Raw genomic sequence first — 18,847 nt, 5'->3', positions numbered from 1 at the left:
AAGTAGATGCAATTTTAGCTTTTGAGCTCCAATACCAAAATCATTGTCATTTCTTTCCATAGGTGGGCAACTGCCATGTTTTTCTCCAGTCTTCTACTGATTACATGTTCCCAATTCCTTCCATGATGTCTGTAGGACATGATATTTAGGTATTGCTCACTACTCTGATCAACACGCTCTGGAAACTACATCAATTTTTAATGTCCTTAAAATATGCCACCCAGAACCAATTATTCTGATCCTTATAATGTTTGAATTGATCAAAAAGATCTAACTAGTTTATATAAGGTTATCAGAGATTATCTCAAATACTTTGGTGAAATCAAGACTTGCCAAGAATGCTCATTTGTGAGCATTATTTGAACTAAATGAGAGAGCATCTTCAAATGTGAGATGTTATCACTCTGTGTATCTAATAATCTAGGCTTCCTCCTCCAAAAAAAAAAAAAAAAGAAAGAAAAGAAAGTAGTACTTAAAGGAAATGAGTCTGGGCAAGGCCTACTAGTGGTATCCATGTTGATTCCTGGTGACCACGACATTCTTTCCTAAGCACATATAAGATCTCTAGTCGGTTATTTATCTTACAGTTTGGCTAAGAACTGACATCAAACTTACTTTATATCTTCTGCTTCTAAAAACTAATGTTTCCTCTTAATTAGGACATTCCTCCATCTCCATTTTTCTGGTAATTTCTCACAAGATTATGACGTAAATGACCCTGAGATCAAGGGTAAAAATCCCACTTGGGATGTAGATTTATGCATCTGGAGGAGCTCTGAGTGGTTTTGCTTGTGGTCCTAAGTTCAGGCTCTAAAGCACTCTCAGTAATGACTATTCTATACTTTGTAGTTTTGAAGGCCATTCTCTGATGAAGATGACAAGTAAAAAGTGCTTATCTAGCTAGGTTTCTCTGTGTCCTCCATTAATATTATACCATCCTGTCTAAGCACTTCTGCATCTCGTTTATTCTTGGCACAGCTTTGAAAGCCTTTCAGTTCCATTGCACACTTTCCCCAAGCTGCTTCCTCCTCTCTTCTCCAGCCTGTCTGACACTATTCCCACAGGTCCATGCTACCCTTATATATTTTCAGTTGATTACAGGTCACTTCTGTGTTTGCTTCAGCATTTCAAGATCTTAGCATAGAAGGCTTCTTGGGAAGACATGCTCAGGACGGGTAGAGTGCGGCATCCAAAAAAGACAGAAGTGCAAAAAGAGAGAAAGTGTGAATACATTCACAGAGTTCATAAAATGTGACTTTAAAAATTCTCCGTTTAACTTGTCACCACAGATTCTTGCACTGCTAATCTCCATTCTGCACTTTTAAAGAATGCATTACTGCTGTATAACTGGGAAATTCATTAACTCTAGTTTGAATAAGGAAAACTGATAGTCTCCTCAGCCAAAATTTTCAAAATTTATATGGAAGCATTATATTTCAAGGAAGTTTTAACCACAACTGGCTTTGACTTGAGTAAGTGGCCTTAACTACTCCAGTCACTGGCATATAAGGAAGTTTTATGGCCTCAACAGCCTTCCTTCCTCCCTCCTTCCCACCCTCTCTCTAATACATGCAGACCCATCAGGGCACATGCAATTCACATGTATCTGTTCCTTCTCTCCCTCTGACATGAGAAAAAAAGAAAGAGAAAAGAAACAGATCCCTCTCCCTCTCCCCCTCCCCCTCCCTCTCCCTCTCCCTCTCCCTCGTCTCCCTCTCCCCTTTGCACGGTCTCCCTCTGATGCCGAGCCAAGGCTGGACTGTCCTGCCGCCATCTCGGCTCAATGCAACCTCCCTGCCTGATTCTCCTGCCTCAGCCTGCCGAGTGCCTGGGACTGCAGGCGTGCGCCGCCACGCCTGACTGGTTTTTGTATTTTTTGGTGGAGACGGGGTTTCGCCGTGTTGGCCAGGCTGGTCTCCAGTTCCTGACCGAGAGTGATCTGCCAGCCTCGGCCTCCCGAGGTGCCGGGATTGCAGATGGAGTCTCACTCACTCAGTGCTCAATGTTGCCCAGGCTGGAGTGCAGTGGCGTGATCTCGGCTCGCTACAACCTCCACCTCCCAGCCACCTGCCTTGGGCTCCCAAAGTGCCGAGATTGCAGCCTCTGCCCGGCCGCCACCCCGTCTAAGAAGTGAGGAGCGTCTCTGCCCGGCCGCCCGTCATCTGGGATGTGAGGAGCCCCTCTGCCCGGCTGCCCAGTCTGGGAAGTGAGGAGCGCCTCTTCCCGGCCGTCATCCTGTCTAGGAAGTGAGGAGCGTCTCTGCCCGGCTGCCCATCGTCTGGGATGTGGGGAGCGCCTCTGCCTGGCCGTGACCCCGTCTGGGAACTGAGGAGCCCCTCCGCCCAGCAGCCGCCCCGTCTGGTAAGTGAGGAGCCCCTCCGCCCGGCAGCTGCCCCGTCTGGGAAGTGAGGAGCGTCTCCGCCCGGCAGCCGCCCCGTCTGGGAAGTGAGGAGCATCTCCGCCCGGCAGCTGCCCCATCTGGGAGGTGGGGGGCACCTCTGCCCAGCCGCCCCGTCTGGGAAGTGGGGAGCCCCTCTGCCCAGCAGCCACCCTGTCTGGGAGGTGTACCCAACAGCTCATTGAGAACAGGCCATGATGACGATGGCAGTTTTGTGGAATAGAAGGGGGGGAAGTGTGGGGAAAAGAAGGAGAGATAGGATTGTTGCTGTGTCTGTGTGGAAGGAAGTGGACATAGGAGACTCCATTTTGTTCTGTACTAAGAAAAATTCTTCTGCCTTGGGATGCTGTTGGTCTATATCCTTGCCCCCAACCCCGTGCTCTCTGGAACATGTGCTGTGTCCACTAAGGGTTAAATGGATTAAGGGCGGTGCAAGATGTGCTTTGTTAAACAGATGCTTGAAGGCAGCATGCTCCTTAAGAGTCATCACCACTCCCTAATCTCAAGTACCCAGGGACACAAACACTGCGGAAGGCGGCAGGGCCCTCTGTCTAGGAAAACCAGAGACCTTTGTTCACATGTTTATCTGCTGACCTTCCCTCCACTATTGTCCTATGACCCTGCCAAATCCCCCTCTCCGAGAAACACCCAAAACTGATCAATAAATACTAAAAAAAAAAAAGGGAAAGAAACAGACAGACAAGCCATGTAGGCCAATGGATCATCCCAAAAGTGACAAAGGGAATAGAAGGGAACCTGTAAAGCCACACTATAATATTTTCACTACTAAAAATCCTGCATGTAATTCTAACCACGCTGTGCTCTAAAAGAGACAGTGTGCCCATATAAAGAAATGCTGAGGTCTGACTACCAAGCTCAGCACCTGCCTAGCCATGGGGCCTTGAGAAACTAATTTTTCTTTGAGCCTTAATAACTCATCGTGAAACTGGAATCATAACAACTATCTTGTCTGGTTGTTCTGAAAAACAGAGACTCCCACATAGAAGAATGCACTAAATGGTAGCAATTATTATACTAAGATCTACAAAACCAACTGCTTTATTATGACCAAGATTGAGACCATAAAAGAGTTACCACATCCAAGTTTTGGTGTTTATGTCCCATCAGAGGCACCACAGGAATGAACAGCCAGGATGAGCATGTGTTTGCATAAGCATGGGTTTCAATTTTTTAATTGCTGCCAACATTAATGCTTGTTCTATCCTGTAACTGTTTCAAAGTAACTGTTTCAAATGGCTACTGCTTATATATCTGGCTAGACCTGGCCAAATACAGCTCATGGGAAGGAATTGGTACAGAAGGAAAGGCCCATCCTTTAGAAGTGCCTGGCAGCAGCAGATTCACTCGGCGTTTCCACCTCGTGGCACACCGCGCGGGAAGGGTTATCAAGTCCCAAAGATCAATGCTACCTACCACCTGTACCTGTATGGGTGAAGGCAGAAGACAGGGAGCTCTACTCTGCCTTCCACTCTCCCTATCCTATCTCCCCTTTCCCTGAGCAAAATATTGTCACAATCAACCTGTAGCAGATGTTTCCTGTGCTTTTCAAACATACCAAAAGTCTGCTCATCTTTAAGTCAATTCCACCACAACAAAGAGGTTGATTACAAAGATCGTCAAAGAGCTCACATGAAAATAGTGTTTCTCTGTCCATTTAAAAATTACTCAGCTGATGCACTTATAAGCTTCTAATCTACAATAATGACGATTTTTTTCCTCACCTCCATCTGCTTACAGAACACACGCATGCACACACACACACACACACACACACACACTTCTTTAAGGGACTTCAGTTCTTACAAACCAAAACGAAATATAAAAACTGCTAGTAAATTTCTAAAGCAAATGTCATTATTTCACACGCAAAAAAAATAAACTAAGTACTAATCTGGGGCAGCCATTTCTCATTCCTATTTTTACTCACAAATATTCAAATGAATATAAAATTACGAATACAGTATTTTTTGAAAATCAAAATATCTAATATTCTAGTATGGAAGGGTCAAAGTCTACATGGACCATCACTGCTCAAAAGCAATGATTTCTAAGCATTTCAGATGGGCAACACCCTGCTATGGGATCACGGACAAGGAACGGCAAGGTCATTAAAACAATTCCTCTGACCCTATCTCACCTCATTTCCCATCCCCCATCCTGTGACCTAAGGATGGAGGTAATTTAAAGCTTGGTAAATCTGGATTTAAGACAGTAAGATTGCAAGGTACACAACTACCTCTGGAGACTTGATTACAGCTAAATTCTTGGCATTTTCTTTTGCTCCTCCCCCATCTGTTGGAATGTCCACAGCTTTTTAAGACATAGACCAGAAAAAAAAAAAAATACTGTGAAGCCAGAATTAAAACAGTAATTTAAGGTAGCCAGGTTCCTATTTTGTTTCACTTTATAATACTCAATAACCTCAAAAACACAACCTTGAAAATGTGCTCTCTCACTTAGTAGGGAAGACAAACAATGACACTGCTACTACACTTATTAAAAACTAATAAGGTTCTTAAATCTAAGGAAGGGAATATATGAATATTCCCTTCAGTAAAGTAAAATGTGTTCACAAATGAGAAAAAACTCAAACCCTTATGAGATAATTATATCAATTATATGTTACCTAAGAAGGGTTAAATCATCCGTACTAATATTACTCTTAGAAAGTATTGCATTTTTACCCTAAAATGCTTTCCAAAGTACTCTCAAAACCTGGTTCTGCCTGTTGGAGCTCCAGCACGCCCCCCTCCAGATTCCGGGTCAGAGCAAGTCCATTCATGTGTGCCTTTGACTGTTCAACAGTTGAAGGAAGAGGCATGACTACACAGGTGTCCTGCCACTTAGGATAACCAGGCTTTAGACTGTATAAATCCACTCTCACTAGAGAGGCCGGACACATCAATTACATTCACATCTGCTAACTTGCTCTATGCCTGACAGGGATCCAACCCTCAAAGAGCTCATGCCTCGTGGGAAGAGAGACACACATTTCTCACCATAATAAAAGACGGCCTGAGATGGGTCATTGTGAAGGTGTAAATGACACACAGTCGAATCACAGAGGAGGGAATGATTATCTAGCTATGGGTGTAGTGATGAGCTGGGCTGAAGACAGATGAGCAGACAGGAGGAGGAGGGATGTGAATTCCTAGCAAGTACGTGACATTTTCAGAGAAAGGCAATAGTCTAGGATGGTCTTTGGTGACCCACCGTATTCTCCCCACCTGACTCAGCTCACAGTGGAGATGCAGGGAGGGCTTCAGGGCAAGAAAGGGACATTTTGTATTAATGGCACTTTGTATTAATTTGTATTAATGGTAAAGACAACCAGATCCTTTCAGAAGTACAACTCTGGTATTGGTGTGAAAGATGAATTCCAGAGAGAAGAGACAGGAAGTGGGAATCAGATTTAAAGGGTAATGAAATTTTCAGGGAAAGAGATTGCATGAGAGCCTGAACCCAGAAGGAAGGGCCTGGAGGAGGAGCCTGAAAAGGCAGGAGCGCTGGAAAATAGAAGACAGTTTTGTGTGTGCCTTGGGGACATCTTTCATTTCCCAGTTATACATAGGGCAGGAGCTCTTGAATAAGGAAAAGGAAGTACGTAATATGAAATACTTTGCAGCCCCTAAATCCAAAGATATTACTACTGGTGAGGAGAGATATATAAGCAGCCTCTTAGGATTTTATAATATGTTATCCCCATGATTCACATGAAAATCCAGTCAGTAAAATCAATAATGGAAAAAAGAAATACCCATTTCATGTATTTTCAAATGTTTTGTCACCTGGAAGGGGTATAGTAGTTTGTAAAAAGTAACAATGAATATTTTACCTCATAAGTACAGGAATGGAGGTTATTGCTTTGGCATGGCACAAATAAAAAGCATTTAAGAATGTATTTGGGCATAACACAATGAATAAAAATATGTAGGTCCAATCTCTACATGCACAAAAGGAACCAGCTATGGAGACAAAGGAAATGCAGGCAAATGAGGAAAAACACGGCAATGCCAACAAATAACAGAAAACTGAAATTCGCACACAACTAACAGCCTCTTACAAATATTGAAGGATAGCAGAAAAAAGCAAGCACATGGCCATGAAAACACTTTCAAAGTTTAAATGTGCTGTATCAATGAAAGATGTTATTAAGTAGTGGGATTCACTTCCAAACTCTATCTGGACTATGGATTTAAATGTCCTTCACAGAGTTCCAATATCATTTCTTTCCACAGTGTGGGGGAAAATGATTAGAATTAGCAATATTTGTCAATTTTTCTTGTCTAACTTGTATGTACAAGGATCCACTGTTGATATTAGCTGCCCCCAGGAAAGAAAATGGCATTGGGGAAGAAAAGGAACTCTAAATGTTCACTGTAAGTATTTCTGTGGTATTCAATTTCTTCACAATGTGTAGGCTTCAAGTACTACTCATGTAATGAAAAATGCATTTTAAAAATAAACGAGTTAACCATTTTGTTCCTACGAAACATTATTATGAATTGGCATTGAATCTAAAACCTACTGCGCTTCATGCCTTAAAGACAAAAATAATTAAATGCCTAAAAAATCATATATCAGGTCACTGAAAAAGGGAAAACAATGATAATCTGCAAATAAATATTTATTATAATTATCTAATAATTTGAGGGTGTGGAATTTAAAGTTTTCCCAAGTAAATCATGAGTAGTTAAGTAACCAGCAATTCCTACAAAGCAAAAAAAAGGAGTTTTCTTTTGAATTTAAGATAAAACATGTATTTCAATGAAGGAGTTATACAATTAAGAAATATAGACACTGTATTCCTTAACCACAATCTTGCAGTTAGTACACAAGAAGCAAATAAAAAAATTACTGGACATTACAAATCTGCTACTGTAACAACAAACACTTACATATCCAGACACACACCCTTGATGTTGGATATTTTTAATGGAAATAAATATTTCCAAGTGACCACTTTTAGTGCCTGGATTTGCTACATTAATAGCAACAACGCACCAAAGCTTAAAGCTGGATTACTATAACCACAGGCCTCTTTTGTATTTTGGGAGAATATTTATTCTCTTTAAGCTCCATATTGAAATAGTAGTATACATTTAGCTAACCCTAAGATATACTTTTAAGAGTCAAAAGAAGACTAACTCTGAGGTTAATCTCCATTTATACTTTGGACTTAAATCTGAAAACAAAGGGATGATCTTTTGAAAAGATGGGGAATGTTTCATCTGGCATTGCTAAACTTTGGCACTACTGACATTTGGAGCCAGATGATTATTTTGTTGTGAGGCTGCCCTGTACATGGTGGGATGCTTAGCTGCATCCCTGGCCTCTACCCACTGGAAGTCTTCTCCCACAGTTCTGACAACAGAAATGTTTCCAGAAATTAACAAGTATCCTCTGGAGGGTAAAATCACCCCAGTTGAGAATCACTGATAATACAATGCTGGGACCATAACCAAAAACTTTAGAATTATAGAAAAGGCCAATGCTCATTTTGAAAGCCGGGAACAATTGCAACTCATAATACACAACGAGAAGTGGGACCATCACAAAGTAAAATGGGCCAGGCATGGTGGCGCATGTCTGTAATCCTAGCATTTTGGGAGGCCGAGGAGGGTGGATCACCTGAGGTCAGGAGTTTGAGACCAGCCTGGCCAACATGGTGAAACCTCATCTCTACTAAAAATAAAACCTTAGCCGGGCGTAGTGGCATGTGCCTGTAGTCCCAGTTACTCGGGAGGCTGAGGCAGGAGAACTGCTTGAACCCGGGAGGCTGAAGTTGCAGTAAGCCAAGATTGCACCATGGCACTCCAGCCTGGGGCAACAGAGCAAGACTCCATCTCAAAAAAAAAAAAGTAAATGAGTCAAAAACACTAAGCCACACAAAACACATTTCTCTCCATAATTACTGGTTTATTTGAATGAGATCTCCATCTAGAACTGCACTTACACCTAGAGAAAAACTACCTCCTGTCACTACCATCACACACAACTACCCACACACACACACAACCCCTCCATCTGTATCTTCTGCTGATCATTCATTGGAACTACCCATTAGTTCCTCAGTCAAAGAACGCCCCTCCAAATTCAGTGGTCCACTCAGAGAATCTGGCTGGATCCCTTCCACACTAATCTGTGAGGTCTTCCAGCTCCTCTTCTACCACGTGTTCTCTAACTTTGATTTTCAAAACATACATTTTCATTAATTTTTGTCTTCGCTTTCAATCTTTTCACTTTTTGGGGGCAACATTCCTTATGCAAATTTGCTTAGCATCTAAATCCAAATCTATATATATTTAGATCTAGATCCAAATATATGTAGATATAATATTTAGATGTAGATCCAAATATATGTAGATATATATATTGTATCTACATATATTTGGATCTACATCTAAATATATATAGATTCGGATTTAGATTCTCTCTATATAAATATAGATGTATATGCATATATACAGAGACATCTCTCTATATATATAGATATATATCTACACATATTTGGATTTAGCTTCCAAGAGAATCTATCTATCTATATATATAGATAGATAGATATACAGAGATATATCCAAATCTAAATCTCCTATTGCTAATTTCATTTCATTCATTGAAAAATATTGATTGGATGCCTTCTCTGTGCCAGGCATTGCTCTAGTTAGGAGTACATCTTGGCATACATCGGTGAATAAGAAATTTAAAAAAGACAAAGATCCCTGACTGATGGGGAAAAAAAAAAAAGACCAAGGTAAGGAGTCACTGGAGGATAGGAAGCCTTGCGGGGAGAGAGTGTGATTGGTTCATTCTCCACCCAGAACTTTCCTATTAAAATACCAGGTGACCTGGAAACTCTGCTTCTCCATCTTTCTCACAGGCAGAATGTTAAAATCTGACACTGACTTCTATTGACATTGACTCTCTCCTTATACGTCCTCACATTTATCCTTTCCTCTTAAACTTTATCACTGCTGCATCTGTCAACATTTTCAGGTGTAGTGAAGGATCCTGTTTCTGAATTTTCATGTCCCTGGAACGATCTGCCTTCCCACTCTGACACTGTCAATGGCCTATCTCTGACTTTTGACTTCAAATGTCAAAAACCTGCAAAAAGTAGTTTCGTGTATTCAGCAATTTACTACTACCTGGGCTATTTCTACCAACCCAACCAAGTCACTACTATAATCTAATCAACAGTCTGTATTTCACACAGGCCCTCCATGCCTGAAACATTATTTTGACCATTTTTAAGCAATTTTCTCTTATCTTCAAGGTCCAGTTTACTCTACTTTTGACTTTGCTTCCAGGCAAAAGGAAATAAATGTGCTCTCTAGCACATTAAAAGTACATCTTTGATAAGTCCCAACTTAAATACATAATAAATGGGGATCTAGAAAGAATGTAAAATATTTAAATAATAAATATGTGAATCTTATAAGATAATTACTATTTACCCCGCAATAAACTTAAACTCCCAGTGGCCTCTGGATTTACCTCAAAAGCTCTGAGTTTGAGAGCAATTTCCTCAAGCAAATGCAGATCTTTGGAAACCAAGACCTTTAGCTTGTTCCACTTTCCTTGCACATCATCAAATTCTTGCTTATATAATTTTTCTACATCAGGATGAACATTTTTCTCCAGAGCCTTTGTTTCTTCTGCAAGTTTATGTAATGCAGGTTTCTGATTCTCAAGGATTTCATCAAGGGTCTGGAAAAAGTTTTAAAAGATTAAAAATATGCACAAAAATGTGTCTGCACAGATATAGTAAAATGGGCTATATAAAGTCAAAAGTCACTTTAAAATGCATTAGAAAGCATTTTTATCTAAAAAGAACAGTGGGTGGGAGTGTGAATTAGTTCAACCACTGTGGAAGACAGTGTGGTGATTCCTCAAAGACCTAAAACCAGAAATACCATTTGACCCAGCAATCTCACTGGGTATATACCCAAAGGAATACAAATCATTCTGTTATAAAGATATATGCACACTATGTTCATTGCAGCACAATTCACAATAGCAAGGACAAGGAATCAACCCAAATGCCCATCAACGATAGACTACTTAAAGAAAATGTGGTACATATCAACCATGGAATACTATGCAGCCATAAAAAGGAACAAGATCATGTCCTGTGCAGGGATATGGATGGAGCTGGAAGCCATTATCCTCGGCAAACTAATTCAGAAACAACAAAAAAAAATACCGCATATTCTCACTTATAAGTGGGAGCTGAATAATGAGAACATACGGACACATGGTGGGGAAAAACACACACTGGGGTCTGTTGGAGGGTGGGGCATGGTGGGAGGGAAAGCATCAGGAAGAAGAGCTAATGGATGCTGGGCTTAATACGTAGTGCAGCAAACTACCATGACACACGTTTACCCATTTAACAAACCTGCACATCCTGCACAAGTACCTCTGAACTTAAAATAAAAGTTGGAAATCAAAAAACAAAACAAAACAAAACATGAAAAACTCATGAAAAAAATAGGCATAATCATAAAAATTAAAGCTTTTTCTTCATGAGTTGTGTGTGGGCAATACAGTGTATTCTCAACCCTAAAAATCAAGGGAACAGCAAACCCAGTGTGGGCCAAGTGTGCAGTGCTCAATGGCTGCTCTCCTTTTCATCTAATAGCACAGAGCCATAAGGCTACTCAACTAAATGACCTCGGAAACATTCCTATTCGATGCAGAAAAAAGTATACATCAACACGTCAACTGATAGTCCTCATTTCATAAAGATATTTTAGCAGATTTTATGAACAGGTTGAGAATTTTAAGCTAATCACAGCAGAAGGAGAAAATATGCTTTTCTTCTATGAAAAAATATTTAATAACTGTATTTTCTTTTATGTGAGGTCAAACTAACCCTCAAATCATAAACACATTTTTGTACCAATGATGAACAAAACTGACCAACTTTTTTTTTAATCTCTGAAAAAACATTTCAAAATATGTAAGAGGAGATATTAGAAGAAGCGCTAGAGTTCTAACATGGAAAATATATGTTACCTTTTTTTCTTGCAGGGCCTTCTCCACCTTGGCAAGATCATTAAGGACATTCAGAGACGCCTGGGCCTTATTTTCTGAATCATTTAGCACATCTTTCAGTGTTTTCAATGTTTCCAGATATGCATGTCCAGGTTGGCCCTTCAGTTCTGTTTATTTAAAAATATTTAGTTTGAGAAAATCATATTAGGAACCAATATTATTACATAGACCATTATCCTAAATGAATTCCAATACATGGCAAAGGAGACCCCATGATTAAAATGTAAAAGGGTCTCTGTTAATTAACAACATAGATCATTCCATTGGCATTTCTGAGAGTCAGACAGTGACTTCATTCCTGCGGATGTTGACGTTTGAAATATTAACTAACCCACTATAATTTTTCTTCATTTCTTCATGATGAAATGTCTCTCTGAAGATGGAACAACAATGTCCCTTTTGTTCCATATAATCTCCTCTTCCTTAACAGCTACACAAAGAATAAAAGAAAACAAAGATCCCTTCAACCAGTCTTGCTGTAAGCTCCACCGTGTAGACAAACCCAGGTCCAGAGTGGAGGAGATTATATGGAAATACTGCCACCATGCTGCCCAGGTACCCTGAGAAATAATGACTGAACAGCCAGCTGGAACAGTGTCTACCTCAGTCACTAATGTAAAAATATCGTAGAAGTAACACTTGCGTGGAAAGGAAGTGAGTTCTCTTGAAGCACAAAGAGGTGAAACCAACTAGCAGCAAAAGTTAAACTGCCTACTGATCCTTGTCAAAAGTGAAAGCACAGCTTGTACCAATAAGTGGAGAAAGAGGTACCCTCAAAGACATATTTCACATAACTGAATTCAAGGAACAAAGACATGCTGTCCAGATGCACTTTCAGAAGAAAGGCAACACGACACATTTGCCTAGCATGCACACATACAGACACTTCCAGTCATCACACAATCTACAACTGCTGAAGTTAGGCTGGGTTACATGTGGAGCATTTCACACAATGCTCAATGCATTTCACACAATAATGCACAATGCAACACAGTTCCTAACTCAAATGGCAGCTAGGAAGTAAATAGTGTAACGTAGGAGGGATGAGCTTTCAAAATCTTTAACAGTGAACCTTCCAAAACCAAGTGTATTCCAAAAGTAAGAACTCTAAAATTTTTCTGAATCTGATAGTGGAATATGATTTCTTTTAAAAGACAGTATGAGACTGCTAAAACTTTAACTATTTTGCGGAAACAGAAGTAAGGGATCATTCATTTTAATCCTCCTAGCAATGATATTAAGTGGCCTCCTCAACCAAAGGAAGAAATTGCACCTGTTTCTCAAAAAAAAAAAAAAAAAAAAAACTCTTTAAAAATCATTATATCCAGGTCAGGTACAATGGCTGACACCTGTTATCCCTGGTATTTTGGGAGGCTAACATCTGTTATTTTGCCTAACACCTGTTATTTTGGGAGGCTGTTATAACACCTGTTATAATGGCTTACACCTGTTATTTTGGGAGGCTGAGGTGGGAAGATCACTTGAGCCCAGGAGTTCTAGACCAGCGTGGGCAACATAGCTAGACCCTGGATCTACTAAAAATAAAAAACCAGCCAGGCATGGTGGTGCATGCCTGTAGTCCCAGCTACTCAGTAGGCTGAGGCAGAAGGACCACTGAAACCCAGGAGGTCAAGACTGCAGCTATGATTGCACCACTGCTCTCCAGCCTGGGTGACAGAGTGAGACCCTGTTGCTACAAAAAAAAAATTATTATTATATCCTACTGACACAATTTTAGAGAATGTGAAACTTGCTTGTATGTTTACAAAAAGGTGTGAATCTGGAAAAGAATCTGAATACAGAAGACTTTAAGACTTTGAACAATACAGGCACAAAGGAAAATGGAGAAGGTTGGTGCAAAGCAAGCAAGTGTACTCAAGTTCTAAATGTTGGGAGTCATGTTTACATTAAGGCAAACTGAGACAGGAGATATTAAAATTGTTGGGTTTACCATTCTCTAGATGTTGTTGACGATCCTCTACAGCCTCTTGTACAGCTTGGTAGCGGCCCAGAAAGCTATCGAAGCCCCGCTGGACAAAATCTGGGGCAGAAGGCTGAGACATCAGGGCCGAGCAGCTTGCACGAGCCATTTCAATTTTGGGGTGAAGGCCAAGAAGATTTGTCAATTCCCGCTAAGGAAGAGAAAATACGGTCACACAACTCACTGAAGATGAACATCCTCACAGGAAGTTAATCAGGGCAGCATTAACTTAAAGTTCATGATACGAGAAGCCCTCCTTAACTCTGGAACTGCACATAGAATTCCTCCACTTTCCAGACCGTTGGCTCCTTACCTGACAGGAATCCTTCAAGCTTGGCAAGGACTGCCGGGAAGATTCAGAAATGGAAGTGTGTTTTACCCACTCCTCCTTTGTCTTGATGACCTTTTCAAGCTCATCAAGCTGCTTGAAATAAGCATTTATATCTTCCTGTAGCTGAATCTTTCTTTCTATATCTTCCAAATGTTGAGATACATTCTTCCATTCTGATGAAACCTTCTCCAGAACATTTTTTATTTCTTCAGTAGGAAGGCCTTCTATGCAGACATGAAAAACAAGCAAACAGTCTATATATTACAAAATGTGTCTTGAATTTATTCTGAACATTCTAACACTCAGAATAGTGAGGCAATGTCACACATAATGATCACTTTCTTAAGTCCCTTTTAATACAACAACAAAAATTTATAATGATGCACTTAAAAAGAATGATGTTTATTTCAATTCCTTGAACAAAGAAGAAAGACATTTTAAAATAACGATTCAGGCACATCAGTAGAACTTCAGCCACTGCCTTTTCTAGATAATATATGTTTCCATCCATGCCATGCTTCTACTCTGCTAGTTTATCACCTGAACCAGTGAAATAAGATCAACTACCTTGATCTGTCTAGGCCCGACTTCAGAAAGAAGACCCTTTGTCCTAAGAAAAAAAGAAAGCTGGCTAGAAAAACTAGGAGGCAGCTCAGGTCTTGGTGACCAAAGCACAGTGTCATATAAATTAAAAAATGAATGGCGAGGATGCCTTATGCTGGGAAGCAACCTGGTGAGTGCAGGAATATTAAGCCAGCAGCCAGGCTCTAGAAGCATCAGCAAGCCCACTGGAGACCTTGCACATAAATAAGCAAATACCAAAAGACTGAGGCAGCAATAAGATGATCTACTTTAGAAACACATCAGGGAAAACAATGCCACCATTTTTATTACTGAAATCTTATCATTTTATTTGTCCGATATTTTTGAAAAGTAGAGAATGTTCCTAAAAATAATAAAGCCATATATAATAATAGGTTTTATCATAGTCCTTCCCTTAATCTAAAATACCTTCAAATCCTCTAAAATGACTATGAAAAAGTATGGGAAATCTTCAAAGGAATCTTTCTATTCGGAGGAGAACATGCATACCAAAAGGATGGCTTCACATTTTTATTGAGTAGGAAAGCAATAAAACAATCCTGCTTTATAAACATATATGATCAAAATCCAGGATAATGAGAGCTTGAACTAAAAAACAAAGGCATAAAAACAAAAAGTCATGTATGATCCACAGACAATGCAACTTTGAAAATTTTTATAATACACTGTGTCTACTGAAAATCATAAATGAGGGCATATCATGCTGTCATTTGAATGTGTCACCTATGTCAATTGCAGAAGTTCACTGTTCACCACCATCTCTCAGGTAAGAGAATATGAGACATAAGCAAAGCATTCACACCACAAGCCATGCTGCATTATCCCTGTTAATGGGGAGAGCATACAAAACAAATCACCATTTTCCTAACAATATGAACAATGGAGATATGGGTCGTGCCCCTGCCCCGTCATTTCTATTCTAGGCAGGCAAAGGAATAGTAACACCAGCCACATCATCTTTATGTTGGACAATTCATACTAATCAAGGAAGAAAATTAAGTAGGTAAATAAAATTTCTGAGATGGAAAATTACCACTACTCATCTAGAAAACTGGAAAGAGGTGCTCACTTCAAGAACAAGGGCGGTTAAAACAACTTCAGTTATTTTTTCACTGACAATGTCTTACAAGCCATTCATTTTGCCTCTTTAAACCAATTTTAAACATCTGAATCTCCCTTTCTCTAATCCTGAGATATTGCTGGTTACAGTGATGCCCGGTAATGATTCAAACACAATTTACATCTTATAAAAGGAAAACTGCACATTGTCTTTAAAAATAGTTGTTTTATTTATTTATTTATTTATTTATTTTTATTTTTTATTTTTTTTAGCTGTAACTTTTTTATTTTTTTTTTATTATACTTTAAGTTTTAGGGTACATGTGCACATTGTGCAGGTTAGTTATATATGTATACATGTGCCATGCTGGTGCGCTGCACCCACTAACTCATCATCTAGCATTAGGTATATCTCCCAACGCTATCCCTCCCCCCTGCCCCCACCCCACCACAGTCCCCAGAGTGTGATATTCCCCTTCCTGTGTCCATGTGATCTCATTGTTCAATTCCCACCTATGAGTGAGAATATGCGGTGTTTGGTTTTTTGTTCTTGCGATAGTTTACTGAGAATGATGATTTCCAATTTCATCCATGTCCCTACAAAGGACATGAACTCATCATTTTTTATGGCTGCATAGTATTCCATGGTGTATATGTGCCACATTTTCTTAATCCAGTCTATCATTGTTGGACATTTGGGTTGGTTCCAAGTCTTTGCTATTGTGAATAATGCCGCAATAAACATATGTGTGCATGTGTCTTTATAGCAGCATGATTTATAGTCATTTGGGTATATACCCAGTAATGGGATGGCTGGGTCAAATGGAAAAATAGTTGTTTTACTCCCAGAGATCCAGAGTTTAAAATTTTCTATTTCTATAAAACACAGAGTTCTTAGAAGGTGACTAGTCAAAAGGCAAAATCAACAGAAGATCACTTTATTAATTGTCTAAAAGGGAGAACATAGAACACATTCCTGCCACTCAGTCTCACTTGACTTTACACTTCTCAGTCTATCACTATTGGAATCAAGGGAAATGTTTACAAAACATAGGACCTTCACCAAACTTCCTGGGCTTATATGCTTAGGCAACCACAATGGGCATTGATTCATAAAGCCACATTATCCAGATGCCCAACTACTCTACTGTATTTTACTAGATGAAGATCTCTAGGAACAAGATAAGCTAAACGAAGAAAACCAAGTATATCAGCTATGAAAGTCAAATGAAACACACTATTTTATTTATTTTTATTTTATTACTATTATTATTATTATTATTATTATTATTATTATTATTATTTTGAGACAGAGTCTTGCTCTGTCACCAGGCTGGAGTGTAGTGGTGCAATCTCAGCTCACTGCAACATCCGACTCCCTGGTTCAAGGGATTCTCCTGCCTTAACCTCCTGAGTAACTGAGATTACAGGCATGTGCCACCATGCCCAGCTAATTTTTGTATTTTTAGTAGAGACGAGGTTTCACCACGTTGCCCAGGATGGTGTTGATCTCCTGACCTCGTGATCCACCCACCTCAGCCTCCCAAAGTTCTGGGATTACAGGTGGGAGCCACTGCACCTGGCCTCACGCTATTTTATTTTCTAAAACTGTTTCTATGCTCTATGAGATACCTCAAAACTTACGTAAAATGCATTAGGCAGGAAAGACCTATCAGAATTGGCTATGGTGGGCTTTTTGATGGAACTGGTTTCAGAAAAACAGTGACGTGATTATTCAAACATGGATTTTACTGAAGAATTTGACATGCCTCCCTAACTGAACTGGAACACACAGACTTTATTCAGTTCAGCTCCCCCATTTCTCAGCTTCCCACTGTTGTCCTAAAAAAAAATTTTTAATAGATGCATCTTTAAAACAAAAAAGAATTAGGGTCCTCTAATGAATGCATTTCTAATTCCACCAATGCTTGAAAAAAATGATAATACAAACTATAAAAGGTTTCCTATGAAATTGGGCAAGTATACATTAGGTGACAAAAGCCCCATGTCAACTATTCTCCAGTGTTGCCTTTGGCCTTTTGCAAGTAGCACTTTCATGTGAACTCAGTGTCCAGAATGTGTCTATTTAGGACCCATTTACAGTAGAATTTTATGGACCAAAGCCTATAGTCAGCTAATAAACTAATAGTCACCTGATAAACTAACAGCTAAGAGTCAGCTAATAAACTCCCTCATTTTCCAGACACCAAGGCAAAGAAACAAGGGTTCCAAGACTTTCCCAAGGATAAGAACTAGAAAAGGACAGGAGAATCCAAGTTCCCCCATTCCCCCAATCACTGTTATTCTCACTATAACATCACCTCGCACCAACTTCTCATCTACATCAAGTCTCCCCCATCTTCATAATTCTGCCACACTGCTGAAAACCTGACAGAAATGGGAGTAAATTCAGCACACAGATTCAAGAAATTATCCCATATTCACATCAGATAAAGTCAAAGTCACCAGGTACAATGCTGAGGTAGAAGTAAAAAAATCTATGCTTGTAAAGGAAATAAATTCAACATCCAGTGCATTATAATTATTGAATGAACCAGCATCTCAAGGGAAGTTATCATCTGTTTGTGTCTCTGGATCTCTTCAAGTAAATACTGGAAAGAGTAACCTCCAAGTGGGATGCCCACAGGCAGGACAACTAAGACAATCTGCTAGAATGGATTTTGAAAGAAAATATTAAATACTATTCTATTTAATTTATTTAAAGAAAGAAATTAACCTTTATTAATAATATATGGATTGATAATACATTTGCATAATTTCAAAATAAATGGACATACACTGTCCACATGGTATACATTCCATATTTTGTATGTGTACATATCTATATATGTTTGTGTGTGTATATATGTTTCTGTGTGTTTGTGTGTGTGTGTGTGTATACACATATCTAGTATACATACTAAATAAATAAACATATTTGCTAAAGGCTGGAGGCAAAATAATCTAAGGTCAAAACAACATGAACAGTTGTTTTCTGGAGGGAGGAAGGTGACTAACCCAAAAGAGAAATTTCTGGAAAGATGGAAATTTTCTACAGTGATGTGTGTGTGTAGGTTACACAGGTGTATCTATTTGTCAAAACAGCACAGCTAAGTCATGTATTTCAATGTAAGTAAATTTTACTTCCAAGAAAACTGTAAAAATAGTAATAATTGAGAGGCTGAGGAACGAGTAAAGGTATAGATAATTCAAGAATGGCAGAATATTGTCAATTATTGAACTAGGTAACTGATACAAGGAAGTTCATTATAGTATTCTATTTGCTTTTATACAGTTATATTTTCCATAACAAAAAGTCAAACAATAAAAAATTAAATGCTACTGCTTTTAAGATTCTTGTCAAACTAATATTCCTAATTCTGTATAGGTATCT

The 18,847-nt window shown here is 39.3% G+C and overlaps 1 protein-coding gene across 2 annotated transcripts in view; it reads right to left on the bottom strand.

The window, feature by feature from the left end:
* UTRN (utrophin) overlaps positions 1-18,847 on the bottom strand; it is a 568,097-nt gene that overhangs the window by 379,914 nt on the left and 169,336 nt on the right. The window contains exons 20-23 of one of the 2 annotated variants that reach the window (XM_014345496.4): positions 13,774-14,015; positions 13,431-13,611; positions 11,441-11,586; positions 9,917-10,129 (exon numbers count right to left, since the gene is read on the bottom strand). In XM_014345496.4, the coding sequence (XP_014200982.4) occupies positions 9,917-10,129; positions 11,441-11,586; positions 13,431-13,611; positions 13,774-14,015 (782 nt within the window). The remainder of the gene's footprint in view (positions 1-9,916; positions 10,130-11,440; positions 11,587-13,430; positions 13,612-13,773; positions 14,016-18,847) is intronic. The other variant, XM_063605516.1, reaches the window with a different exon arrangement.

The sequence above is a fragment of the Pan paniscus genome, chromosome 5, assembly GCF_029289425.2.
Source record: "Pan paniscus chromosome 5, NHGRI_mPanPan1-v2.0_pri, whole genome shotgun sequence".
Lineage (NCBI taxonomy): Eukaryota > Metazoa > Chordata > Mammalia > Primates > Hominidae > Pan > Pan paniscus.
This window is presented reverse-complemented; position numbering and strand designations above follow the sequence as displayed.